Genomic DNA, 27,923 nt, shown 5'->3' with positions numbered 1-27,923 from the left:
TTGCTATTGAAATCAATATCTTGCGAAGAAATATTTTCTACGATCAAATATTTATTTAAAAATCGTTTAAATTATTGTTTATTTTATATATAGAAACAAACTAAATCTAATCTTGGTTGTTATAGTGGCAAGATAATTCCCATATAGTTTTAAGAAAATATTATTAACATTTTACACTATGTTGTTTTTTTAGCTGGCAACATTAATCATGGACGTCGTTGCTTGAGGTATCGGCGTTTTGTTGAAAAATATAGCAAAAATGTGTAATTAATTTGTAAATCGAGTGTTTTTTAACGTTGTTGTATAACAGAAAATGGTAACGATTGTTGACGATTTAGATTCTTTAACTTTGCAAGAGCCAATTTTCAAGGATGTCAAATATTATGTTTCTGGCGATGTCTCGGAAAGGGTAAGTTTTGTGTGATCATTAGTGTGTTTGTATTGGAATAAGTGTTGTAATTAGGGCGAAGTATAATTAGGGCACATGGTCTAATTGCAGATTATGCTGTTACTTCAGTCCGGTGGAGCGGAGAGTACAAAGTATTTCTCAGACTATGTCACACATCTAATTTGTGGACAAAATGCTGAGGACACCGACGTCGATGAAGCCCAGGACATTTACCAGATCCCTGCAGTGACGGAGCACTGGGTCCTAGCGTGCGCGCGCCTCAAGAAGTTGGCCGACCCGAAGCCCTACAATCCTCATAAGAATAAGATATTTAATAACATTGTATGTTGTATATCTAAAGTGAGTGTTGCTGACGCTAAAACCTTGTTCGCTGTTATCACATATCATGGTGGAAAAGTAAAGTTGAACTTGGACTCTCAGTGTACTCACCTGATTTGTGGATCTGCTGCGGGGAAGAGATACAGTGCCGCGCTCACACTCCCTCCCTCGAGGATTAAGATTGTGACTCCTGACTGGGTGCTAGAGAGTATTAGGGCTAGAATACAAGCAGTGACTGATATATTTCACCCGAAACTGTTAATTGTCCCTCAGCCTCCCCCGAAAGCAATGGACCGTATCAGTGCGATCACAGGATTTGATTTTGAGGAAGGTATTGCTAAAAACGAAGTGCCCACACAGAACATGGCTGAGAACAAGGATGACAGTACACAGGCTTTGTTAGACAAACTGAAACAAAGGATGCCTTGGAACCATCCCCCGGCCAGCTCCAGTGCGTCAGTGCCTTCTAGTACACCTATCAGTTCAATGGGTTATACTTCAACTTCTATGTCCACACCTGGTATCATGAGCAAGTCCATACCACAAGGCATAGTGACACAGAATGTACAGATACAGGGCAGCCAGCCGAACTCGCCCCTGCTACAGAAGTTTGGACAACAGAACACAATAGTGTCACAAGCAGGTATGATCCAGAGTCAACAAATGAGTATGCAACAGCAACAGCAACAACAACAACAGCAGCAGCAACAACAGCAGCAACAACAACAGCAACAGTCATACCAGGGGCAACAACAACAACCACATGGGCTGACAGCAATACAGATACAGCAACAGAAAATGCTGCAACAACATCAGCTGAAGATGCAAATGCTGCAACAGAACAAGCTCAATAACCAGCAGGGCCAGCAAGGGTTCCAGCCCAATGTCTCTGTGTCCCAAATGTCCCAGAATCTGCAGGGTCAATTACAGCAACATATACAGGGTAACCAGCATCATTTGCAACAGAATATAAACCAGCCTCCGACCACAATGAGCTCGGCTCAGCAGCACATTGAGAATATTAGCCAGATGTTGAGTCAGAGTGCTAACAACTTGCAACAACAGCAGAATATGGCTATGAAACAGAGCCTGAGCCTCAGCCAGCAGAGTGCTTCACAAGCTGTCCAGAACATCGCCCAACAACTTGCGCAGTCCACGCAGAATCTTCAAAATGCAAAGATGAACCAGAACCTTTCACAAGGACAGCTGATCAACCAGCAGCTGATATCGTCTGGGCAACAGATGTCACAACAGAACCAAGGATTAATTCAGCAACAAAATGTACAGACTATTAATAATCAACAGCAGAATATTAATATGGGAGTCCAGGGTCTAGTGACGTCATCACAGGGTCAGACAGGACAGGGTGTCCAACTCAACCAGCTGGTGAACTCCAACCAGCAGACTGTGCTGAGCCAACAGATACAGTCTGTGCAGCAAACTATACAGACTCAGCAGAATGCTAATGTACCAGTACAGGGAGCCTGGAGACAACAGAACTTACAGATGGTGCAAAATGTACAGGGGCAGCACCAAATTATAAGGAACCCATTAGTTCAGTCTCGGACTCCACAGAACCAAGTTATCCTGCAGCAGCAGATCATGCAGACTCAACAGCAGGCTTTGATAAACAACCAGCAACCACAGTTGAGTCCTCAGCATACTATACAACAAAATCCTCAGCAAATTCTCCAACAATCTATAGGAGGTCAGGGCCAACAGTTAAACCAGACACATCATCAGATCCTGTTCCAAAAGCAGCAACTTCTAAGCAGTTCCGGTCAGCAGCAGATAGTGCAAGCTCCTCAACAAGTGTTGATAAACCAGCACGGGCAGCAGCAGATTCTCGTGCACGGAAACCAGCAAGTTACACTGCAAGGAGGTCAGCAAATAGTGTCACAAAGTCAGATTGTCCACCAAGGAGGTCAGATAGTGAACCAGGGTGGACAACAGATTATAACGCAGGGGACACAGCAGGTGTTGACGCAAGGAGGTCAACATGTGATTACCCAGCAAGGGCAACAGCAACATGTGGTGATTGCGCAGTCGTCCCAGCAGATAGTGACACAGTCCGGTCAGCAGATACTTGGTCAGGCAGTGGGGCAGACTCAGCAGGTGTTGACACAGATGCCGCAGTCTCCCCAGGCGGGCGGCGGGGGCAGTATCCAGCAGATTATCACGCACGGCGGGGCGCAGCAGATCGTGTCGCCGGGCGGGCAGCAGATCGTGCAGGGCGGGCAGAACGTGTCGTGGCAACAACAACAGTACTTGCAGCAGCGACAGCAGATCGCACAGCCTGGCACTGTGGGACCTAGGGTAAGTGGGGAATTTCAACTACACCTTTATAAGAATTATCCAACATTTAAGTATTGCACAGGTATATTACATAGCACAATTTGGATGATAGTGTGTCTGCCTACTTCATTTTTCTGTTTGTTTCCATTTCAAAATTCTTATAAGCAGCTCATAGTTAGTTTCGAATAGGTATTGGCACAAAATCCTATATATACAAAATCGAGTTAACACTCTTTTAGTGTATTAAAGGCGTGATATGAGACTAGATGTTATTACAAACCTAACCATATTTCACATCAAACACTCCCAACAAGAAATAACACAATACAATCATCTTGCAGGTATCATGGACGGCGGGTGGCGGTGGTCGGCAACTGATCCACCTGGACGCGCAGACTCACGCGCAGCTGCAACAGATGAAGCCGCAGGAGCGCGCCGTGTTTGTCGCGCAGCTGCAGAAGCGACGTCAGCTGTCGTTGCAGCGACAGGCTGCTATAGCTCAGCAACAGGTAAACTAGACTTAGAACCAGAAATCGAATGATCATAATGTTTGTGTATATTTTATAATAATTAAATACATATTAAATTAACTAAAAAATCACGGTTTACTCTCTACTAACTATTAGTAGGCTACGCGACATCACCGCATCTGCGCACATCTTCATGACGAAAAATCCCTCTGTGCTCGAAACTAAGAGCTTTTGTCCATTAATATATGTGAGTAAACCATGTTTTTTTATTAATCCCTGTGAAGTTGCATAAACGTTTTGTGAATAAATAACTTATATGAGGGTTGTTTAGTATCAAGATATAGAAAGATTCTTAAATTTAGTTTTCTTGATCTAATCAGAGTGCTGACTCTTGAATCCAATCTCCAATGTATGCAAGCAATTTCAATCCAATACATTCTAAATAGTTAAATAATTAGTTTGTTGGTGATAAAATAGCATTGAAGCACACAGAGTACAGCACATTATAAAGCCAAACTCAATACCTACTTAGTGGTGATTTAGTAACAAATGTATTCTAATGTTGTGTTATAAAACTAGTACTAATTATTGTATGTATCTCCCCCGCAGCAGCCGGGTGTGGTGGCGGGCTCCCCCGGCGCCCCGGCCCCGGCGGGCGCACAGAGCGTCACCTTCATACGCAGCCAGATCACGCCGGGACTCGCTCAACAACAAGTGCCGGTAATTCATGTCATTTATGTCAAAATAAATTGTTTCTAATGTAAGCCTATTAACGACAAGTGTGATGCTGCTTATTGACCAGAGAAGTGGTATGGTACGTTGCTATAGACGCGTTTGGCTACTATCATATTCATAGCTTACCACAGGTGGATACGGACTCAGCTAAGCTGTTTTTTATATGGAAAGATACATGCTATGGATGGCTTCCCTACTATCGATACATCTTATTCGCACAGCTAGGATCAGTTGAAATGGTCTCGGATAGTTTCACAGCTTAGCTGTTTAATCTTCATAGCATAGCTACATAGCACGTCTTTGGTGGAAAAACACCCTGAATTGGTCGTAAGATTTCCTGACTATTGACTCCTCTATTTCCATCCAGTTCTCTATCTTGTGCCTTTCGTCCTCCAATTCTATCCTTTATGTGGTCTGAAGTCTCATAAATAGAATTTATTTTATAGGCTTAGTTCAAATTTTTTTAACTATTAATGCTATCTTTATTATTGAATAATGATAACTTCACTAGTCGATATTTATAAAAATAAACTTGTTACTTTTTATATTATTAAACAGCTTTGTAAACACTAAAATAAAATATTGTACAGGTGCAATGGCTACAGCAACAGGGAGCCAGGGCCACGATCCCGGCCGCTGCGCCGGCACCACCTCCACAGTCTCCCGGTAAGTGTTATCTACTAGTTTTCACTCACATACTCATCTGCTTCTCACCTTTTTACGTGGGATTCAAAAGTGCCTTCCATTCATTTAAAAGATGTGTAGTTATTATAATGTATGGTATTGTGGCGACACCTGACAAGTGACAGATGACAGAAGTCGCACATAGACTATCGACGAGCAAATCAACGGATGACGTCATAAATATCCTGCATCGCACATACGAAGTTTACATGCGAATTAACACGGATAGAAAATCCCAACGAACAACAGTTGGGCAGAAAGCCCGCCAGACACGATCACCTCGCCTGGTCGGAGGAGCCTTTCTTAGGGAACTTATTACTCTCTGTTCCCTAAAGTATCGAAATCAGTGATGGTGAATCTTTATATATTGACATGCCAATAACTTTGAAGAAATGTGTATTGAGGCACACCCACGAAGCTGTAACTACTCACAAATAATGTTTACTTTTTATACTACTTCCTAACGATCAGTAGCAATAAAGTTACATTTGGCCTGACTTAAGCAGTCGTCGCGGTGTACTGGAAACATCTATACTATACTAATATACCAATATATACTTATATACTATATACTAATATACTAATATTATAAAGCTGAAGAGTTTGTTTGATTGTTTGTTTGAACGCGCTAATCTCAGGAACTACTGGTCCAATTTGAATAATTCTTTTTGTGTTGGATAGCGCATTTATCGAGGAAGGTTATAGGCTATAATATTATAAAGCTGAAGAGTTTGTTTGATTGTTTGTTTGTTTGAACGCGCTAATCTCAGGAACTACTGGTCCAATTTGAATAACTCTTTTTGCATTGAATAGTGCATTTATCGACGAAGGCTATAGGCTATAAATTGACACCCTACGATCAATAGGAACCGAGTAGAGCGGGTAAAACTGCGCGATAGTAGTTAGTTACAAATACATGTGCCCAAACTAATGTGTTCCGTGCCATCAATGGCACTGCCCTACAATACGATTGAGTTGGGCGATGCTGATGTACGTGTCATGTTCGTGGACGGGCGCCATTAACTGGGATTAGTCAACTCCAGACTATTTGCTGTCCTCATAGTTGTTTTCTATTTCAATCTCTTTGACTGAATATTGGTGTTACATTGTTCTCATATAGTTGAACCAATCGAAACAATCTAACCAAGAATTGTATTATGAACAGGATTGAAAAGAAATAACCTATCGAGTTTCTTGCTCGTTCTTCTTCACAAGAATCTATACTTTGGAATTAGCAAAAGTGAAGCTCACTAGAGGACTGGCCGACAGACAGACAAGAAATCTTTGACATTCAAAAGTGCTTTCCTGGCTCCTTGTCTATTTGAAATAAATAATTTTGACTTTGACTTTGACATTAACTTATATAATTAGATTATGCATTCATACACAAAAACGGCTATAAATACAATATCTTCCTTCTTCGACCAGTAATAAAAATCCCACCCAAAACATAAATGTGAAAGGCTGCCAAGTTCGATAATATTGGAATGATTCGCCTATAAAAGAAGTGAGATCTAAATAAGTACCAAGTTCCATACACAGACCTTTAAAAATGATATAACAAGTTGGCAAGTTTTCACACACTTTGTTATAAACCTACTAAACGCAATGAGTCAAGTATAAAAATTTCTATTAAAACTTGCCAAGTTATATCATTTTTAACTGGTCTGTGTATGGAACTTGGTACTTATTTAGATCTCACTTCTTTTATAGGCGAAGCATTCCAATATTATCGAACTTGGCAGCCTTTCACATTTATGTTTTGGGTGGGATTTCATTTATTTTTGTAAGGTTAATTTTTTTTTCTTATTTTACTTTACTTTTACTAAATACAAACCTTCGTAACGAATTTTAGGTCGGTACGACCATTGGAAGATATAGATAATTTTTTTGTTTTAGTTCCTTAGGGTTATGAATTTACACCTTCATTATTTTTAAAACCGACTCACACTTGGCCATTTTCAGATTTTTTCCTTTACCTTGACCTAAAGACCTACCTCCATGCCAAATTTCAAGTCAATACGACCATTGGAAGTGGTCTAGGTTTTTGATGAGTGAGTGAGTCAGTCAGTCAGTGAGTGTATAGTAAAAATAGCGATTTTCTGACGTCAATATCTCAAGACCTACAATAGGTAACTTAATGAAATTTTGTATTTTAGATAAGTAAGTAGATCTCGACAGATACTAGAAATTTCATATGCGTAGATAAAATAGATTTTGAGTTATAGGTGGGTCGAACTTGGCCCGAAATGGTTCGTGTAATATAACCCACGGCCGGTGTGTCGGTTTTTTGCTCGAACTTGGCGGACACACTGCCGTGTGTCTAGATAAAACTAAGATATACCTACTGGCCAATACAACAAAACAAAAGTACGACATATTTATTTTCCTCAATTCTTTCCTGGACAACTGCTTACACACACAAGTACATTGCTTAGGTGTTATACATATGTAAAAAAATTGTATAAATGTATAAAACAGCTCCATATTCCATGTTGATCGATGTTGGAACGAAACGTTAGAAATTTTGGTATTTAAATTACCTATATGTTCATAAATAATTATGAATCTCTCGGTAACCACATCACGAATTATAATTTCAAAGCGATATCTAAGTCTCGATGTGTTTAGTATATTGTTTGAGACGCGGTGTGGTAAACTTCTCACGCCCTTCGTATTATTTTTGTGGCCCAAAATCAAGAAAAAAAGTAAAGATATATTTTTTTAATTGTTGTGTTGTGTTGTCTGTGATGGATGAACAAGACTCTGAGAGTTCTCGTAAGTTTAGTTCATTTATATATATTTTTACTAGCTTACAAAAATAACATCGAATTCTACGAAAAAAATCTCAGGCTCTCTTTGTTTTATTTTTATGGTATAAGCTGGTAAACGTTCTGACGGATCACCCGATGGTAAGCAATCGCCGCTCATGGACAACCGAAACACTAGAGGCGAAGCGTTACAAGTGCGTTACCGGCCTTTTGGGGGTAATCGAGGGTTGTTGAGGAATCGGAGATTGAAAAGGGCTAATTGGGCCTCCAGTAACCTCACTCGTACAACGAAACACAACACAAGCGTTGTTTCACGTCGGTTTTCTGTGAAGCCGTGGTATCACTCCGGTCGAGTCGTCTGAATAATACTATGTTCAAAACCTCGTTAAAATCAGTTCAGCCAAACGCGAGATACTTGCGCACATACATACATACATACATACATACCTACAGGTAAAACTGAGAACCTCCATTTTTTTGAAGTCGGTTAATAATACTATTTTAAATACACGTGAATCATTTCGAAACAGGAAAATATATTTCATTTAAATATTTGTGGTATTATGTATTATTATTTCTATATTTACGTTTGCTTTGCCTCAAAATTATCATTTACAGTGCAGTTTTAGTAGTAATGACATAGTTTATTTAATTTAATAAATAAATACTTAGTGACTATTATGTAGAAAGATTTTTAGTGTGATGTATAGTGTTGTGTTTAATATTCGGCTTTAATGGGTAAATATTCGGCTTTCGTTTCAGTATTCGACCTTTAATATTATAAAATAGACGCTTTGTAATGTAACACGTCTTATTTTTAAAATAAATATCGTCAGGCATAGTAAATTAACTAAAAATCACATATATTGATGGAGAAAAACTCTACTAGTTTCGTTACGTCGCCGCGTCTGCGCACGCTGCTCATGATAAAGAGTCCCTCTGTGACTCGAAACTAGTAGAGCTTTTCTCCATTAATTTACGTGAGTAAACCGTGATTTTTAGTTAATAACACGTTTTATTCCACGAAGAGGTGAACATTTTATATACAATTGACTCTTTTTTATTTAAATATTTCGACATTTTTACGAGAACCCTAGAAAATCTTTTTATATTTCGAAGTAATACATTTTTATGCACTTTGTCATTCTGGTGTAGTAGGTGTACTTAGATACAAAAAAGCTAAGAAGGAAATTAAAGTTACCCCGTCATAAAAAAAAGCTACGATACGGTACCCGCTTGCCATCGAGTACTCTAGCTACTGATTGTAATAGCATAGTGTAAAAATTACTTTTTCATATAAGATGAGACTTTCATCTCATCCTACATTTTGTGTCAATAAGTAAAAAATCTCCGCACAAAGTTTGACATTTGTGGCCGCTATATGCAAATAGGCTCTCCCCTAATACACAGTTGTGTTCAAAATAGTGTATTTTTGTCCGGTTGTTACACTTTAGCCTTGAACGCCGTGCTTATTTTACATGGACGCTGAATTTTAACATTTGTAGCGTTTGTATTATGTATTTTGTTATTTCTGGACCCTTGTGGTTCCATAGTTGTAGAACAAGGGGGTTATAAAATAGAGGTTTGCTAAAGATTATGTAGTACTTAAACTATATTTTTAAGCTCCTAATTTATTTTTGAATTTCGATTTGGGGATTGGAGAGGGGGGGGAGGGATTGCTCCTCCGGTAATCTCAAACAAATGATGCGACATCATCCAAGCGTAGCACTAGACTTAACTGATTTGATTGGATTTGTTGATTCTTATACTACTTATAATATACTTACTTACTATTAATATAAAGCTGAAGAGTTAGTTCGTCGTTTGTTCGAAAGCGCTAATCTTCGAAACTACTGGTTGGTTCTATTGAAATAATTCTTTTTGTGTTAGATAGTCCATTTATCGAGGAAATATCACACTACGATACACAGAGCGGGTGAAACCGCGCCGGAGTCGCTAGTTTATTATAATCCTCAATTTAATTATTATTTGTTATCGGCTTACTCATGTAACTGTTTGACGAGGAACTCGACTAGTTTCAAGCCATGCTAGAGGCTCATATTCATGAGCAGCATTCCGCGACACACGACGCGGCGATTGTAGCGCTGCTACATAATTAATTTGGTATGTATCACGAAAGTTACAATAAAATCCTCAATTTGTTTCTCCCAGTTGGGTCGGCCGGTGTATCGAGTCCGGTGGCGGCGGCGGGCGCGGGCGGCGGCGCCGGCGTGGAGACGCAGCTCCAGCAGCTGCAGCTGCAGCGCCAGCAGCACTACCAGCGCCTGCAGCAGCTGCAGGCGCAGCGGGACCATGTCGCGCACCATGCCGCCGTCAAACAGGTCTGTAATGTGTATATCCTAGCAAAATGTACTTAAAACGATCTCAAGACTATTTTATTTTCACTTATTTGAAAGCTTGTAATCATTCTACAAAGCTGGATTTGGGCGCAATTTAAGATCAGTTATTTCTATAATCTATTTTGTCAACTTATAAAATGTTACTAGTTCTATAATTACTTGACTAAGTAATAGGTTCTATAATGTTATGAGACTACAAATTACAAGTACAAACGCTCTTGTTAGTAAAGACATAAGTATCTTACTAAAGCAATCTTGTTTATATGGCACTAGTAATGCACTTAGTTATTAGTTGTAAGTATATTTTAAACTTATTTTTGTTGCGCTTCGGGTCGTGATGCCGGTCGTTCTGTAGTCATTTATTTTTGATAAAAACTAACTATTATTTTGTGTTATTGTAAAATATAACTAATATACATTTAAAATATAGGCGTGTGAACCCGTGGGAAAGTCATGTTTACTGTAAATGTGTACCAAAATTTAGTTAACTTCACACCCTCCGAAAAATCAATTAGTATATTATTGTAAATTAAGGTATTTCAACAATGTCATGAATATCCGCATGTTTTAAAATTGCTCTTCGTTAAGTACTTTATAGAATCATTATACGCGGCAATTAGTATTTGTAACAGTTTCTGCCAGATAACTCTCCTCCATTTTAAAACAAATTAGGGTTCCCTTGAAGTCACCTGTTAATGAAATTACCCTTTTTTTAGGAAATTAACAAGATGGTCGTATTTCTGATACGAGCATCTGTGATGTCGACTGGCATGACAAAATATTCTTTGATTTTACCACAAATATGAGATGGCCTTGGACAAATACACATTTTGTGTTATCGGGCTGCAATGGGTGTGGATTTCCAGTTTATATAAACAATATGTATAGACCTACTCATTTCGTTTGTAGTCAAGAAAACATAATAGTGTTATTGATCAAACTTTTTTGGTTCCCGATTTGCTCCAGTACAGTATATATGACCATTACATGAGGAGAATGCACAATTTGTTACTGATTTTGTATCCAGTATTTTTTAGTACACACCCATAAGTACCAATTTTTTAATGTTAAAATAATTTTATCGGATGCAATATTTTTTTTGACATTTGATTTTTTTATAGTCAGTGGTCGCTGCGTTATTTAAATCATTCTTCTTCCCAATTTTCAACTTCTTTACTTTCTGAGTAGTGGGAAAAGGGTGAAAAAATATTATTGATCGCGGAACCCTCAATTACTTCACCTGTGTTTGCACTTGACGCGCTGATTTATATCCCGATCCTGTTGTTTACTAGTAAAGTGATTGATGTACTATCTTATAAACCTTTTTGATCTGTATAGCTCTCTTTTTAAGTACTATTAGATTTAAAAGAGTCTCGAGCAAGACTTTGATGGCACAAACTTGTAATCGTAGCTAAGTTTTATAATATCATTTTCTCTCATGCTTTAGGATAAAATATTATTCAGGAATTTAGTTTACTTCAAACAATTTAGGAGACTTATTCCTAAAGTGTCCTAAAAGATAATCTTATAGTTAACTAAAAGACTGAGTTATAAAGGCTATTACTCTTGAGTATATGAATGCTTGTCGAAATGCTATTACTAGTAAAAATGTCCTATAAATGTTTTAGAGATCACTTGTAGCGTACACAAGACCGAAATTAAAAACAAATGCACTTGAGTATGTTAAGGCTTGGCAAATGCTATTTAAGTTAGAAAGTCTATCGCAATGCCTATACAAGAAAGTAGTGACAGACTTATAAACCTTATAGGATTACTTTGCTTGTTGGGATTCTATGTCTTTAATAACCGCAAAGTCAATGTGACCACTTACTCCTAATTTGAATAGCCAATGTCAATCATAATCCATGAGATTTTTGGCATAATTTCTATAGACAATAATTGAGATCATTTCAGGAATTTTCCTCCTACGATAAAAAAAGAGATTTTGTTGTTGAAGATTATGGAAATCTTTATTTTTGTAGTTGTTTTTTTTTTCTTTTTACGTTCCCCCACATTTTGAAAAACATATATTTTCAAGAGAAATTAGTTCTTTGTTGACTCTCACACCAATATTCAATCTAACATCGACTCCACAGGTCTCTCCAGGTGTAACTCAGCACGTGGTAGCCGGCGCTCCCTTGGCGGAGCAACCAGTAGACGCGGCACTACTCACCCCCACCACGCCAGATCAACAGCCAGGTTAGTACCACGCATATACCCTAACACACGGTAGAAAATACCCCCTATTTAGGAAGGGCAAGTAGAGCATTAAAATATGAGCATATGTAGTTGTGATATGGCATGAAAACTAATAGCTAGGTTAGATCCCTAACCGCCAAATAGCTGGAAATGTACTTGTAACATTAGTGTTGCGGGTGGCCCATAGATGGCGCTGATTCTTTATAATCATACCCAACAGCTCGTTAGCGTTTGAAAAAGTAGAATGGATGTGTCCGATAGACATTGCATGGCCTGTGTTGTGTGCATGAGAGATTAAAAGGTGAGAAGAAGAGCCACACATAGGTATATCTTGCAGGGAGTGCTCTCCTAGTAAACCCGAAGACCAAGACGGCCCTGGCTAACATGCTGAGTATCCGGCTGCAAGGTGGCGCGGCCGAGCACGAGCCGTCGGCGGCCGGCACGCTGCGCCTGCTCACGGCCGCGCATGCCCGCCCCGCCGCGCCCGCGCCACGACTACTGCTGCACCATGCCCACGTCGGGGGACACCCCCACCACAAGGTACGAGGGGATGGAGTTCTTGCTGAAGATCCGTTACGAGGACTCGTTACTGGGTTTTGTAAAGTCTGTATAGTTCTTTTTTTCTATTTTGTTTTGTAAGGACACTTTATAAAAGCTATTTTGCTAATTTTGATAAACGAAATTTGGAAGAATTTTTTGTAAAAATTCTTAAGTCCATGATAGCCTCCAATAGCTGAAACAGAATCCATGGGTTTTCATAAGAAAAACTTCATCAAAATGTCATCGTAACCTCATGTGTTTTGCAGATACACTTCACAGTTTAAAGGTACTACACACGAAAGTTTAAAATATAAATATTAAATATTTTTAATATAGCCCCACTTTCCACCAGTTATATTATCAATCCTATACAATAAAAGTACTAGCCCGCTACAACCGCTGTAAAAGGATCTACTGTAGATACAAACATGAAAACACCATAACACTGAAGTTTGATGAAGAAGTGAAAAAGTGTCTTGGATCCGACTATGGCAAAAAAATATGCTGTAATCTTCAAGATATTACTATAGTACAACGAAAAAAGTTATATTGTTTATGTAACAGACAATTATTACAATACAACTGCCCTTGCCCCCTACAGGTATACGCGCCCCCCGCCCGGCCCCCGCCTGCGCGTGCGCAATTCTACGGACACAACCCCAACCTCAAACTACCGCCAGACTTGTTCTTACTGGGCTGTGTCTTCCATATCGTGAGTAACAGCTATGTATTAATTTATAACTATCATGAGACTAAATTATAAGAGGTTATTTTCATCTACTTGCAGCTCTACCAGTTTCAAGTCAACCCTTCATGGGCGAGTCCGACTCGCATTTGGCCGGTTTTTTTAAATAGTACACGCTGGTAAGCCGTTGCCGTGTCAAATACTCAAACGGCTTAATTCGCTCTCAAAAATAGATCTGTCGCTACAGATTCTTTTAAAATGACAGAGTTAAAAGAATATGTAAGTACAATCTAAAATTGAGTAGCATTTCAATATTAAAGTGATAAAAATCGTTTATATGTATGATAATGTGGCAGGTGGAGTACCAGCAGTCGTGGGGCGCGGAGCGCGTGGCGCGGTGGGGGGAGGCCATCCAGCGCCGCGGGGGGGAGCTCGAGCCCGTCTACTGCGCCCGCGTCACCCACGTACTCTGCGAGACGCAGAAACACGGCGTCGTCATGCAGGTACTGTTGTAGCTCATTTGGCTGACTAGTTGCATTTATATTCTGCTGTTATATTCTGGTATAAGTTTTTAAACTGATATGGTCACTAACACTAACATTAGAACCTAAGACGGGATATTTACCATGTTTATTTATGTCTATAAGTTTCCTATACTTCGGCACTGCTGCAAGTGCCATGAACACGGATGAACTGACATAAATAAACAGTTCTAATATTCTGGTAACTTTATATGGAATATTATTTTTATTTGTTTATTACCACAAGATCATGATTATGCGTTTGCCTATTATAGACATGCACCAGTAACACAGTTAGAATATAAATAGAATGTAATTAACAATATTTTGTACTTTGATAGCAACTTATAACTAATATTTTAAAATAACATTTCATATCATTATCTATGTATAAAAAGGTAGCAAACAAACTTATTTTCACATTTTCGAATTATTCTTCAGTTAAATATTAGGTTGTATAATGTAATTAATTTCTTTTTTATTCTATTCTTTAATAATCTTGCTTCCACATGCTGCTGTAATAATAGTGTATGTATTTCTATGTTAAATTGACTAATACTAACTGGACTATGTATGGCTACCCGACACTGCAGAGCGACGATTTAGACGGTGATCTCCATAAGTCTACATGGTTTCTCTAGTGAGATTTTCGCTTACCGATCTCACATTTGAAACTGTGTAGATTTGTGGGGACTAACTCTCTTGTATGCATATTCCTTCCTATACCTATTCCTGCTGCCTGCGATCTATCGTATCATACGTGTTTTATTGTCATGCGGACGACTGTTGGAGGCAAGTAATCTACTCGGCGTGTGATTTACTACAAGGATGCGTATCTGGTCTACCTGCGGACGCAATCACACTTTTTTTTGACAACTAGCAAAACGGGCGAACTCCGTTTCGCCACCAATGATTTTCCCTGTTTTCTTGCTATTTTATTTGCTATAAAACTAACGGAGCTTGAGACCTTTCCAACGAATGCAAAACCCTGGAAATCGGTTCTTGCGTTCTGGAGTTATAGCGTCATGAAGGGAAACCTGACTTATTTTTATAACCCCTAGAGTCGGGTAAAAATGTAGTCCGAACATCTTGATTACTAGATATTTTACTCAAGTATTTATTGTAGGCTCTGCGTGACGCGAAGCGCTGCGTGACGGCGTACTGGCTGTCGGACGCGATGCTGCGGCGCGGCGTGGTGCCGCCGTGGCTGGCGCTGCACCTGCCGTCCATGTACGCGGCGCGGGACCGCCCCGCCAAGCACCACCGCGCCGCCATCTCCGGCTGGAGGCACGACGAGCGGGACCGCGTCACCTTCTGTATTGAACATATTGGGGCCAAGGTACACACGTTTTATTCAAAATACAGCTGGACTTTTCGAGAGAATTACTAGTTTTAACTACTACTCTACACCTTTTGTACCTGATGATAAGCAATTGGCGCCGTCCATGGACATGTTAACATCATGGATTGGGGGAACGAGGCATCTAGTCACTTCATTCATACGGCAATCCAACTCAAGCCTTGTTTTACGTTGGTTTTTTTCCGCTGACATTCGTGCTGAAGCATATTCCGGCACGTATACACCCACTTTTCACCATTTATGTTATAAGTCCCATGTAATAGAAGGTAAGCCTATTGCTGGGCACAATTCCAGACTCTGTGCTACAGCTGACAAATTTTCGAAAAATCGAAAAAAGCACTTTGCCCATCTCGACAATGTAACCCGAGACCCCTTGTCCGGCAGTCGCATTTGCAACTAGTCGACTTAACGAGGCAGCGCTGTATACAATATTTATTAACCCTTTAATGCGGCGGGTGTACATAAGCAACTTAATATTTTATAGTTGCTTATCTACTGCGGCGGTTAACACTGTTTTGACTGCACGGTTGGTGCGGTGGCTGGGCAACTGGCTGCCGCGCAATGGGTAGCGGGTTCGATTCCCGCACGGAGCAACTCTTTGTGTGATCCACAAATTGTTGTTTCGGGTCTGGGTGTCATGTGCATGTGAACTTGTATGTTTGTAAACGCACCCACGACACAGGAGAAAATCCTAATGTGGGGCAACGTTTCTTTAAAAAAAAAACGAAAACAACCTTATTTCCTTCATAGCTAACGCCATACATGACCCGCGACAACACGGTCCTGATCTGCAAGCGCGCAGAGGGTAACAAGTACCGGCGCGCCCGCGAGTGGGGCATCCCCGTCGTCACGGCCGCCTGGCTCACCGACCTACTGCTCGGGAACATGAGCGCGCTGTCGCAGGTAACCTCTTATTTATTTATTTTCAGCCATGGCCGTCCCACTGCAGGGCAAAGGCCTCCCTACCTTCCTTCCACTCCTCTCTGTTTAAGTCTTTGACTGCCAATAGAAAACTGTTGAAGGCAAATCTTCCGCTAACGTCGGTCACCGGTGTTCAATGTTTTAAAGCTTTTTGCGGCTAATCCTTGTCATAGCTGTTGAGTTCGTCCCGCCATCTCCTTTTGGGCCTGCCGCGACGTCTGGTAACGGACACTGTTCTGGCTTAACATTCGTGTCGACCAATCACCAGACTGCACTAACGATGACGTCGTACGGTGGACCGCGAATCGCGTTGCATTTGTCGCCCGTAGTATTTAAGTTCTATGTTAATTTTTTATTCGGCCATTACATTCTTTGCTCTCACGCAACCAACATCTTTCATTCATCACTCCAAAACCTCAAACCTCATCATCCATCAGCTTGCTTACGAAAGCCACTCACCGCTGCTGCTACATTTTGGTCCTTCGAGCCGGATACTAATTTGGACGACGCCGTATCCTGCTTTTTGGCCTATACATTCGCCAAACCGCTACAAGATCGTCGAGCGACCTTTGGACCGTGGACCCCTGCACGTGGCGGATCGAGTTGAAAACGCTGTAATCGGGACAAGATTTGAGGAAATAAGCTGCCTGACGGACAACTGGGGCCCAAAGAACTATTTGGAGGCCAAGCGCATATCGGAACTGCAGTTTTGGTGGAATTTCATCGATCATCACACGCAATCGGTGGGGCCAATCCTTACTCTTTTCCTTCACCTCCTAATCTATTGGTGCTATACTGTGTCTGTATTCTAATTTCAGTGGAATTACTGCAGTGTATTCTCGGAATATCGTGATTTCCGTCGAAGTCTATTACTACCTGGTGACGTTGCTTGCATCAGTATCGTGACTCGAGAAACCGTGAGTACTCCTCTTTTCACTGACCACCAAAATGTCCACTGAATCTGCCAAATCTCGTGATAAATCTCCCATGTTACTTAGTGTAGAAAGTGCTGATTTAGTTCGCGAATTGGTTAGGAAACGTGGAATAGTAAAGGGCAGACTTACTAAATTCAATAATCATTTAGAATCTTTATTAAAAGATGATGACATCTCAAGTAAAAAACGCATCGATTTAAAGCTGAGGATTCAAGCATGTGCTAGTTTACTTGCTGAATTTAACCACATCCAAACTAAAATAGAAGAAAGAGTAGCAGATAGTGAGTTAGATGCGCAATTAACGCAACGTGAAATATTTGAAGATGATTACTACGACTCAATAGCACGTGCTGAGTCTATCCTGAACGTTGATGAGTTCGCTGACTGCTCCGGGTCGTGTCGAAATCATAGTCATAATAGCAATCATAACCCTAGTTCAGTTAAATTACCTGTTATTTCTATGCCTACGTTTGACGGTTCATATGAGCACTGGCTTGAGTTCAGAGATACATTTACTTCGCTTATTCACGATTCCAAAGATATTTCTACCATTCAAAAGTTTCACTATCTCAAATCTTCACTAAAAGGTGATGCAGAACTAGTTATACATTCAATAGAATTTTCTGCTAAAAATTATCAAGTTGCGTGGGACTTATTACTCAATCGATACAATAATTCCGATCTATTAATTGATAATCATCTTGATGCTTTGTTTTCTATACCTCCAATAACTAAAGAGTCCCCTTCGTTAATTCGAAAACTAATTGATAATGTGTTAAAAAATATACGTGCATTAGTTATCCTAGGGGAACCTGCTGACACTTGGGACACACTGACTATTTATCTTATCGTTTCCAAGTTAGATAAAGTTACCAAACGAGAATGGCAAGCTCATAAATTTAGATTATCACAACTGAATGAAAACAATTCTAAGTCGCGATTAACGCTTAGTGACATTATTGGTTTTCTTCGTAACACAGCAGACGTACTGGATTCATTGCAGCGTTCACTTGGCAAAGACGTACATAACACTGAGAATAAAAAACAACACAAAAAATCTCACAACACGTCACACTGCAATGTTTCCAGCGAGCCTGACAAAACGAACGATAACCGTTCTAAATCTTGTTTAAAATGTAACGCGAATCATCGTATATACAAGTGCAAAAAGTTTATCGAAAGTAATTTAGACAGTAAACTTAAACTTGTACGCGATCACAACTTATGTGAGAATTGTTTAAATTCAGGGCACTTGGTAACTGAGTGTAAGTTTGGGCCTTGTAGACATTGTAGCCAAAAACATAACTCGTTGTTGCATAATGCTAATAGTTCGGTCGCATGCCATACGTCGACAAACACTGAGGCGAGTACGAGTGTTGCACCGGCGCATCTCCCCGCGCCCGCACCTATTGCCGCGGACTCCGCCCTCTCAATTCAAGTAAACAAAGCACACATGCAAACGGAATCTACAAAGTCCATAGGTGTGCAATCCGTGTTATTATCAACTGCTATTGTTGAAGTAGCCGATGCACATGGCACATACCATAAAGCGCGAGCCCTCCTAGACAATGGCAGCCAGCGCTGTTTTATTTCTAAATCATTATGTCAATTACTTAATTCACCACTTATACAGTCCACTAACGAAGTTCGCGGCGTAGGTGACTCGGTAGTACATTGTACGCAAGCTTGTGATATCGTTGTAAAATCCTGCGTCAATAATTCATTTTCTACACGCATTCATTGTTTTGTTTTGTCTAGGATCACGGCATCGATGCCTGCCGTATGTAAATTAAGTGCAAATATCTGTATTCCAGATAACATACAGCTGGCTGATCCACAATTTTTAGACTACAAAACTATAGATATTTTAATTGGTGCTGATAGGTTTTGGGACCTGTTAGAAGACGGAAAAATTCGTTTGTCTAGTGGACCGTTTCTACAGAACACCAAATTTGGCTGGATCATTTCTGGACCTATCGCTATTCAAACGCGTAAAAAGGCACCAATTCATTGCAATATTGTAAATTCACTAGATACGCAACTTCGTCTGTTTTGGGAGATTGAGGACCTACCCAAGGTCAGAGACGTGCAGACTGACGAAGAACGGGAATGCGAGGATCACTTCGTTCGCACTACTACTCGCGGTAGTGACGGGAGATTCTGTGTGCACATTCCATTCCGTCAGTCACCTGAATCCTTGGGAGACTCTTATACCCAGGCAGAGCGTCGATTTCTAGCCTTAGAAAAACGCTTGCAGCGTTCATCAGACTATAAAAGTCTTTACTCCAATTTTATGCAGGAGTACCTCAGCTTAGGCCATATGACACAGGTAGATTCCTACGAATCCCCGTGTTATTTTATGCCACATCATGGTGTGTTCCGCGAGCTCAGCACCACCACCAAGTTGCGCGTGGTGTTTGATGCAAGCGCACCGTCAAGCTCCGGTAAGTCCCTGAATGATTTGCAGCTGGTTGGCCCTCCTATACAGGGTGATCTCATTGCCATTCTTCTCCGCTTTCGGCAGCATAAATACGTTGTGTGCGCCGACGTGGAGAAGATGTACCGGCAGTGCCTAGTAGACGAGGGTCAGCGTAGCTTGCAGATGATTCTGTGGCGTGACCATCCGTCGAAGCCTTTAGGTATTTTTAAATTAAATACCGTGACGTACGGAACCGCCTCCGCGCCTTTTCTTAGCGTTAGGTGCCTAAAACAATTAGCTAATGAATCTCCTGATGCTGACGTTGCTCGAGCCATAAGGGAAGACTTTTATGTTGATGATTTTATAACGGGTTCGGATAATAAATTACTGTTACTTGATTTATGTGACAAAACTCAGAAAACGTTGCAGTTAGGCTGTTTCCCACTCAGGAAATGGATATATAATTTTAGGCGTGATGATGGTAGTCGTTCATCTAGTCAGTTTAAACCGTTAAGTTTAGATGATAATATCAGTTCTAAAACGTTAGGTATAGGCTGGCACAATCTAAGTGATAACTTTTATTTTAACACACAAATTCAAATTGATAATGATAAACCGATTAGTAAAAGGTCTATTTTATCTAAAGTTTCACAAATATTTGACCCACTCGGTTTGTTAAGTCCCGTTATAATAGTTGTCAAAGTTCTTTTGCAACAATTATGGCTGCAAAAAATAGGTTGGGATGATAACGTGCCTGATAGCACGGCGCGCGTATGGAACCGGTTTGTTATTTCATTACAAGCGCTTAACACTATTCGCATTCCTCGCCATGTTATAGGTGCGCATCCTAAGTATATCGAACTTCATGTTTTTAGTGACGCGTCTCAGACAGCGTACGGCGCGTGTATTTATATTCGCACAGTTAATTATGATCTAACAGTAACGGTTAGGTTATTATTTTCTAAATCCAAGGTTGCGCCGTTAAAGCCTATAAGCATCCCTCGGCTCGAACTGTGTGGGGCTTTATTAGGCGCTCGTCTGTATGACAAAGTGCGCGATGCACTACGTTGCAGTCTTAGTAAAATCGTATTTTGGACGGATTCCACGATCGTCTTAGGCTGGCTACACATGAGGCCGAACCAGCTTAAGACGTTCGTTCAAAATAGGGTCGCGGAAATTCATGACCTTACATTAGAGGTCCCATGGCGTCATGTCAGGAGTGAAAATAATCCTGCTGACCTGGCGTCGCGGGGCGTCAGGTTGGAGGAACTTTCATCCTCTAGACTATGGTGGGAGGGTCCTGAATTTCTTTGCAATCCTAATTTTTCAATAGATGATCACAAAGGTCCAGATTCATTTAAAATTCGTGAGTTACCCGAAGTTAAGTCGTATGTCACCGCAGTCGTAGCTCAGGATTCTTCTGAATCGTCTTTATTCCCGTTTCACCGGTTTTCTCAATTTAAACGCATGAGGCGTGCAGCGGCCTTTATGTTGCGTTTCATTCATAACAGTCGATATAAAAACAACAGGTATGTAGGCAGCCTTAGTGTTGATGAACTACATTTTGCTGATAAGACATTGGCTCGGTTATGCCAATTTGAATCTTATCCAGTTGAATGTAAGGCATTATGCAATAACGGGTCTATTAAAAATAAAAGTTGTTTATCTAAATTAAATGTATTTCTTGACGACTGCAAGATCATGCGTGTAGGTGGTCGTCTAGTTAATTCTAATGAATTTATTTATGGTAAAAAACATCCCATTGTAATTTCTAGTAAACATTACTTTGCTACTTTGTTGTTTCGACATGAGCACATCCAGCTTTTACATGCTGCTCCTCAGGCGTTACTCTTTCATTTACGCGAATCATGGTGGCCTGTAGGAGGTAGGAACCTCGCTCGTCAGATAGTACATAACTGTGTCATTTGTACGCGTATCCGAGGCAAGACGCTTACGCCTATGATGGGCAACTTACCTGCGGCGCGAGTTACGCCTAGTCTGCCATTCGTTAGGTGTGGGGTTGATTACGCGGGGCCAGTGCTCATCCTGAACCGCAAAGGTAAGGGTGCTAGACTTATCAAAGGGTATATTTGTTTATTTATTTGTTTCGTTACACGCGCAGTACACCTGGAGTTAGTCAGTGACCTTTCCAGCGAAGCATATTTACTAACTTTAAAACGTTTTATTTCACGTCGCGATAAGCCTGCAGAAATTTATTCCGACAATGGTCGTAACTTCGTAGGTATAATGAATGATTTTTCAAAATTTTTAAATAATTGTAGTTCAGATATTTTAGAATTTGCTCAAAGTCAAAACATTAAATTTCATTTTATTCCCCCTTATTCTCCCCATTTTGGTGGTCTGTGGGAGGCAGGAGTTAAGTCGAGTAAATATCATTTACGTCGTGTGATAGGTAATGCTCACCTTACTTTCGAGGAATACAGCACAGTACTAGCACAAATAGAAGCCGTACTTAATTCCCGACCTTTTTCTCCCCTCTCTCCTGATCCTCAGGACCTTTCTCCGCTTACTCCAGGTCATTTCCTTATTGGCCGACCACTGGCTGCTCCGGCATGCGATGACCTGCGCGATGTTCCTGCCAGTCGTCTCCAGCGGTACCAGAGGGTGGAGCAACTTCGCCAACACTTTTGGACTCGGTGGGCGAAAGAATACATCTCTGAGCTGCAGGTGCGGACCAAATGGAGAGAGAATAAGGATGAGCTTCAACCAGGTTCCTTGGTGGTTATCAAAGACAGTAACCTACCGCCGTTGAAGTGGCAGTTGGGACGTGTTCTGTGTACCGTCCCGGGAAAGGATGGCATATCCCGTGTTGCCGACATACAAACGTCCTCGGGCGTGCTGAGACGCGCATTCACCAACATTTGCCCTCTACTGCCGGAGGTGGACCGGGATGCTGCGACTGAGGACTGTTGAAAGCCACTGCTTCCAAGGCCGGGGGCATGTTCTGGCTTAACATTCGTGTCGACCAATCACCAGACTGCACTAACGATGACGTCGTACGGTGGACCGCGAATCGCGTTGCATTTGTCGCCCGTAGTATTTAAGTTCTATGTTAATTTTTTATTCGGCCATTACATTCTTTGCTCTCACGCAACCAACATCTTTCATTCATCACTCCAAAACCTCAAACCTCATCATCCATCAGCTTGCTTACGAAAGCCACTCACCGCTGCTGCTACAGACACATTACTTTCTTTTATTTATATAACGTTTTCTATATAGTTCTCGTTGTGTTTTTATTATGGCTTAAAGAAATTAATACTTTAGAAAACAGTGAGTAAAGTTCCCTAAGAAATGGAGGTTCCTCCGACCAGGTGAGGTGATCGTGTCTGGGCTTTCTGCCCAACTGTAACACTTGTAAACTTATCTGTCACGTGTTGTCACAATACTTTTCCAGAACCACGAACTTATTCCAAAACCCCTGTTGCTCGGCAGTCCCACTCGCAACTATACGACTAACAATCTTGAACCCCCCAAATGTTACCCCTTTTTAATGAAGGAATAGGTGTTATATTCTGTCTACTAAAAAAATTTAGCAAATAATTTAGAAAATAATTTATTTGACAGATCGAGAACGCAAAGTACCAGCAGTTCAACCTGACCAGCCCATTCCGCATGGATTACAGCTTAGTGTCGCATTTGATGAGTGAGTATCTACTGTTTAATTCAATATTAACTATTATAAACATTCGCAAACTAATTATGTCGCTAAAATTCCTTGCCTAACTCGGGAACCTAGCTCTAAACTTCTTTGCTTGTCATTTACAGTTACTACCGTTCAACAAACTCAACAGTTCTTTACGCGTCTATAAAATATATTAATATCACAATCATGCATGTGCATGTGAAATTGTATGTTTGTAAACGCACTCACGACACAGGAGAAAATACTAATGAGGGGGGGAGCATCGTTTTTTTTTTTTTTAAAAAAAACATTGTAAAATAAAAATACTTATTTGTCACAGACGCTTGGAAAATGCCAATAAACATAACGCAAGAATCCCACGAGAGAGCGAAGCGGTCTGCAGCGGCGGCCTGCGTGGCGGCGGGAGGGCGGAGGGCGAAGCGCCCGCGCCTGGCCTCCCCGCCGCCCGCGCCGCCCACCCCCACCGGGGCTCCGCCACAACCCCCGCCCTTACACTTGGCCCCCAGAGTCGCCTTCTCAGCTCTAACGCCTAATATGCAACATAAATTAGCTGCTATTGTCAGGTGGGTACTATATTTTTAGTTAAATAAGTTTGTTATGGTGGCGCTGTAGTCGTTTTTAGGCTTCTACAGTACAAAAGTCGTATATATGACAAGACAAAATGCTGAGTTGATTTCATTCAAGAATCTCTACACCATGCACCAACTGTGCATTCATAATGGTTGGTTTTGGTTGTAATCTTCGGAACTATATTCATAGTCAATGTCAAAGTTAGGTACTTTTGAAACGTCAAATTTAATTGTCCGTCAGTCTGTCTGTCAGTGAAGCTAGGTGCTCGTACAAAGTGTAGCTTCGAATGAGGAACGAGCAAGAAATTCCATTTATCTAGGAATGGTATATAACATCACCCTTCAAAACATAGAAGCCAAGCAGTAGGTGGAACTGAAGTAAAGTTGCTGTAAAATAAAATTTGATTTCAGTGGTAATGACGATGGTAATGATTCTGATGACGATGTTGATCACGATGCTGATGATGAAAGCGATAGTACTGATCGTGAAGATGAACAAGACAATTAACAAATAGATCATTAAATTCAAGTTTAGGTTATTTCCTCTTATTCTTATTCATTTGTAACTTGTAGCGTGTAGGGTAAAGAGAGTATGTCATATATTGTAACGGTATAGTTTATCAATAGAGTAATGCATCGTATTCACATTGAAATAACCAATACTTAATATGTTTTAGTTGGGAGATAGCGGTCATTTAATGTTTGGTAAACTAACAATCTTGCATCAAAATATATTAGATATGTTGTGGTCATTATTCGAAAGAAAAATTGAGTTTATAGATTGTGTGTAACTGTCCTAAGGGGCCATTCATTAATTACGTCACACGTTAAGGGGGGAAGGGGGTCGACGAAGTGTGACTTTATGTGACAAGGGGGCGGGAAGGGTCTTAAATTTCGTGACTTCACATTTCAATTATCATAAACTAACTGTTAAAACACGAACTTGTAACTATTATCGAAACACTCAAAAAATTCTATATGTAAAGTTATAAAATGTGACGTCATGCTAGGGAGGGGGAGGTCCCACAAATGTGACAAGGAAGGGGGTTAAAAATCATGAAATTCGTGTGACGTAATTTATGGTTGTCTCTAATATTAACAAATATATTTCCAGACAACTCGGCGGTCTCGTGGTGTCATCTGCGGCAGAAGCCACACACCTCGTGATGGAGAAATTGGTGAGGACGTGCAAACTGATCAGTAGCCTCGTCACCGTCAAACATCTGCTCACGCCGGAGTGGATCCTAGAGAGTCAGAGACTGAACAAGTTCGCGGACGAAGCGAAACACGGCCTTAGAGACGAGGCCTTCAACAAAATGTTCAAGTGTGATGTGTCAGAAGTATTACTGTGTGGAGAAATGAGGAAGAAACTCTTCGAAGGCGTCACCTTCTTCCTCACGCCCTGCGTCAAACCCTCGCGGGGAGCGCTCACAGAGATGATAGAACTTTGCGGCGGTAAAGTCGAGAAGAATCGCCGGTCATACGTCTCCATACAAGAAATGCACAATCAGAAGAAATACAGCTACTTAGTCCTCACAGTACCCAACGATCTACACCTAGTTTACTATCTTCTACAATCTGAGAAAACTCTAAACGTCGTATGCAGTACCGAAGTCGTTTTATCCGCCATCATGAGACAAAAGCTAGAAGTTGAAGAGTTTCTCGTCAAAATAGACTAAATGTTCCTCCCTTGATCTATCAGATACATTATTATAATAGTTAGGTATTACAAATTTTGTCGTTTTACAATTTTATGAACTATTGACAATATATTTGAATAAAGTTTATATGATGCAGAGTTCCATATATATACGACTATAGATAAATATTCTCTATTTCTGATCTATTATTGTTTTGGCTTTCGTCTTCATTAAAACATCAATTATTTGTGAACGAATAAGGTAAGCGGCCATAGGCCCGCATAGTACACATCGTACGCATTCCGTACGACGTCATCAGTACGTATCGCATGTAGGCATTGCTCATGATGCGGTCCGTACGATGCGGATCAGTGGACGCAGTTGTATGAGTTTCTATACAAGACAAAATAAAATCCGTTGTGTGCGATGCGTACGATGCGGGCCTGTGGACGCGTACCTATAAAGTCCTTTTGTTTTCCCATTTATTTTGGAATCTCTGTATTTCTTTTTTATAATTCGTTCTTGTTAAAAGTTTCATTTTAAGTTCGATATATATACTTTGTTAAAGAAATTTAAAAGAATGCATGTTGCGTTATATAAATGTAAGGAGAAGTTTTGGAAATATTTTTGTCAGTTGTAAATAGATGCTTTAAAGGTCTGGACCATGATGTGTATAAATTAAAAAAAGAGAACTTGAGAAGTTATATTAAACTATGTTTTTAATTATTCAACTCTTTTATTTCAATTAATTTAACCCCTGACTTTGACTATTGGACAAATTACCGCCTTGGGCGAGGCGAGAGGGAGTGTCAGACTCTTACTGACTAAAAACAATCCCGTTCCTACTCCTGCTTTTCGAGCCGGAACCGGCTATTCAGGCCGCAGCTCCGGGTTTCGAAGTACTAGGAGTTCGTAATCTATTAAACTGCAACCTCCAATGCGTCTGCAAAACGTTAAGGTCACTTAAGGTTATAGCAAATCTTCATACGTAGATGAGGTCTATAGTAATAGTCCAGCAAGGGTAGCTTGTCGCCCAACCAGAACCAGTCCCGTGCGTAAGGTGCGTCGTATACCGCGCGCGCCTTAAAGTCATCAAAACGGGTTCCCTCTATCTGACAGAATATTAATGCTCCGTTTGGCATAACACACTTGGCAGAATCTTTAAACGAATATACATATGGCATAAAAGTAATTTAATATTAATTACAATTTACAAAGGCATATTTTTAAGATGGTAGAATTTTATTTGGTACAATTACTTTTAGCAAAGCTTAATTTTGCATAATTTCATTTTTCATAACGTTTATTTGGAACGACGACGATTTATTTGAAATAATTTCACTTGGCATATTAAAAAGATGGTAAAATATCATTTAGAATAATTTTATTAGGCATAATTATTGTCCTTTTTATAAAGTGTAATCATATTCTTAACCTTAAATTAAAATATTGTCTTAAAAAGTGAATATGTACTACAAAAGTTAGAGACGTAACAGAACGACGAATCGCTGCAAAACCGACTGCACGTAGTCTTGTCTGTTCTACCCCTAGAGTGCAATTTAAAATCGCGTAGGCGCGGAGGGGCGAGGCGGCCCGCGGGCTGAGGAGCAGGCGGCTACGAGCGAGCCGCCGCTGCCTTGGCTGGCCGGCGAAGACGGCCAACAAGCCGAAACTGCGGTGGTGAGCGAAAGTTGTCTTGCGAAAGACTCATCTATCACGCACGCTTGCGTGATAGATGAGTCTTTCAATTATTATAGATATGAAAAGTATGCCAAAAGACGATTCTAACTTGTGAACTTTCTGAGATATGATGGTTCTCCTTTTTATTAATTATTATGGCTATGAAATTTATGCCAAAAGACGATTCTAACAGCGAACATTCTGCAAAATGATGGTTCTACCTTTCAATAATTATGGGTATCAATTTAGTGAATTTAAGCCTAAAGTAGAATTTGACTAACAAAATTATGCGTTTTTAATGTTTTACAAATGATGGTACTTATACCAAAAGATTTTCTGCGAAATAAAGTTTCTGCCATGCGTTGTTATGCAAAATAAAATAAGGACCCAAAAAAATTCTGCTAATAAAGGTAGACCCCATCAAAACTACTATAGATAGTGCCCAGAAGGGCTAAAGCCGATCCGGAGCTGCGGATTACCTAACGGGTTATCAGAGTTCCGGTTCGAAACCATGGTCGCGCGAGCGCTACACCTTTCACTCGGCTCACCAACATGCTAACATTCATTTTAGTATGGGAGAGCCATGCTTCGGCACGATTGAGCCGGCTTGACCACCATTACACCACAGAAAACCGACGTGAAACAACACTTGCGTTGTGTGAGTGAGGTTACCGAAGGTCTAATTATCCCCCTTCCCAATCCCCGATTCCCAACAACCCTTAAATTCGTAATCCTCAAAAGGCTG

General features: G+C 40.5%; 2 protein-coding genes across 4 annotated transcripts; both read left to right on the top strand.

Annotated features, from left to right (window-relative positions):
* The first annotated feature begins 183 nt into the window (after positions 1-183).
* LOC118274592 (PAX-interacting protein 1) lies at positions 184-26,224 on the top strand. Of its 3 annotated transcripts, none has more exons than XM_050696880.1 (15): positions 184-409; positions 500-3,043; positions 3,364-3,531; positions 4,102-4,212; positions 4,818-4,893; positions 9,855-10,024; positions 12,139-12,241; positions 12,579-12,781; positions 13,383-13,493; positions 13,823-13,969; positions 15,114-15,326; positions 16,098-16,250; positions 23,211-23,289; positions 23,609-23,852; positions 24,973-26,224. In XM_050696880.1, exons 1-15 carry the CDS (start codon positions 314-316, stop codon positions 25,535-25,537), a joined length of 4,983 nt encoding a protein of 1,660 aa, XP_050552837.1. In that variant the 5' UTR covers positions 184-313; the 3' UTR covers positions 25,538-26,224. The 3 variants fall into 3 exon arrangements, with proteins under 3 accessions (XP_050552837.1, XP_050552838.1, XP_050552839.1); XM_050696881.1 differs by having other exon boundaries at positions 193-409; positions 12,648-12,781; XM_050696882.1 differs by lacking the exon at positions 24,973-26,224 and adding an exon at positions 24,270-24,407 and having other exon boundaries at positions 193-409.
* Positions 16,499-22,737, top strand: LOC126911211 (uncharacterized). Its single transcript, XM_050696879.1, has one exon. The coding sequence runs from the start codon at positions 17,217-17,219 to the stop codon at positions 22,554-22,556; it is 5,340 nt and encodes a 1,779-aa protein (XP_050552836.1). The 5' UTR covers positions 16,499-17,216; the 3' UTR covers positions 22,557-22,737.
* Positions 26,225-27,923: the final 1,699 nt, after the last annotated feature.

Source organism: Spodoptera frugiperda, chromosome 11 (genome assembly GCF_023101765.2).
Source record: "Spodoptera frugiperda isolate SF20-4 chromosome 11, AGI-APGP_CSIRO_Sfru_2.0, whole genome shotgun sequence".
Lineage (NCBI taxonomy): Eukaryota > Metazoa > Arthropoda > Insecta > Lepidoptera > Noctuidae > Spodoptera > Spodoptera frugiperda.
This window is presented reverse-complemented; position numbering and strand designations above follow the sequence as displayed.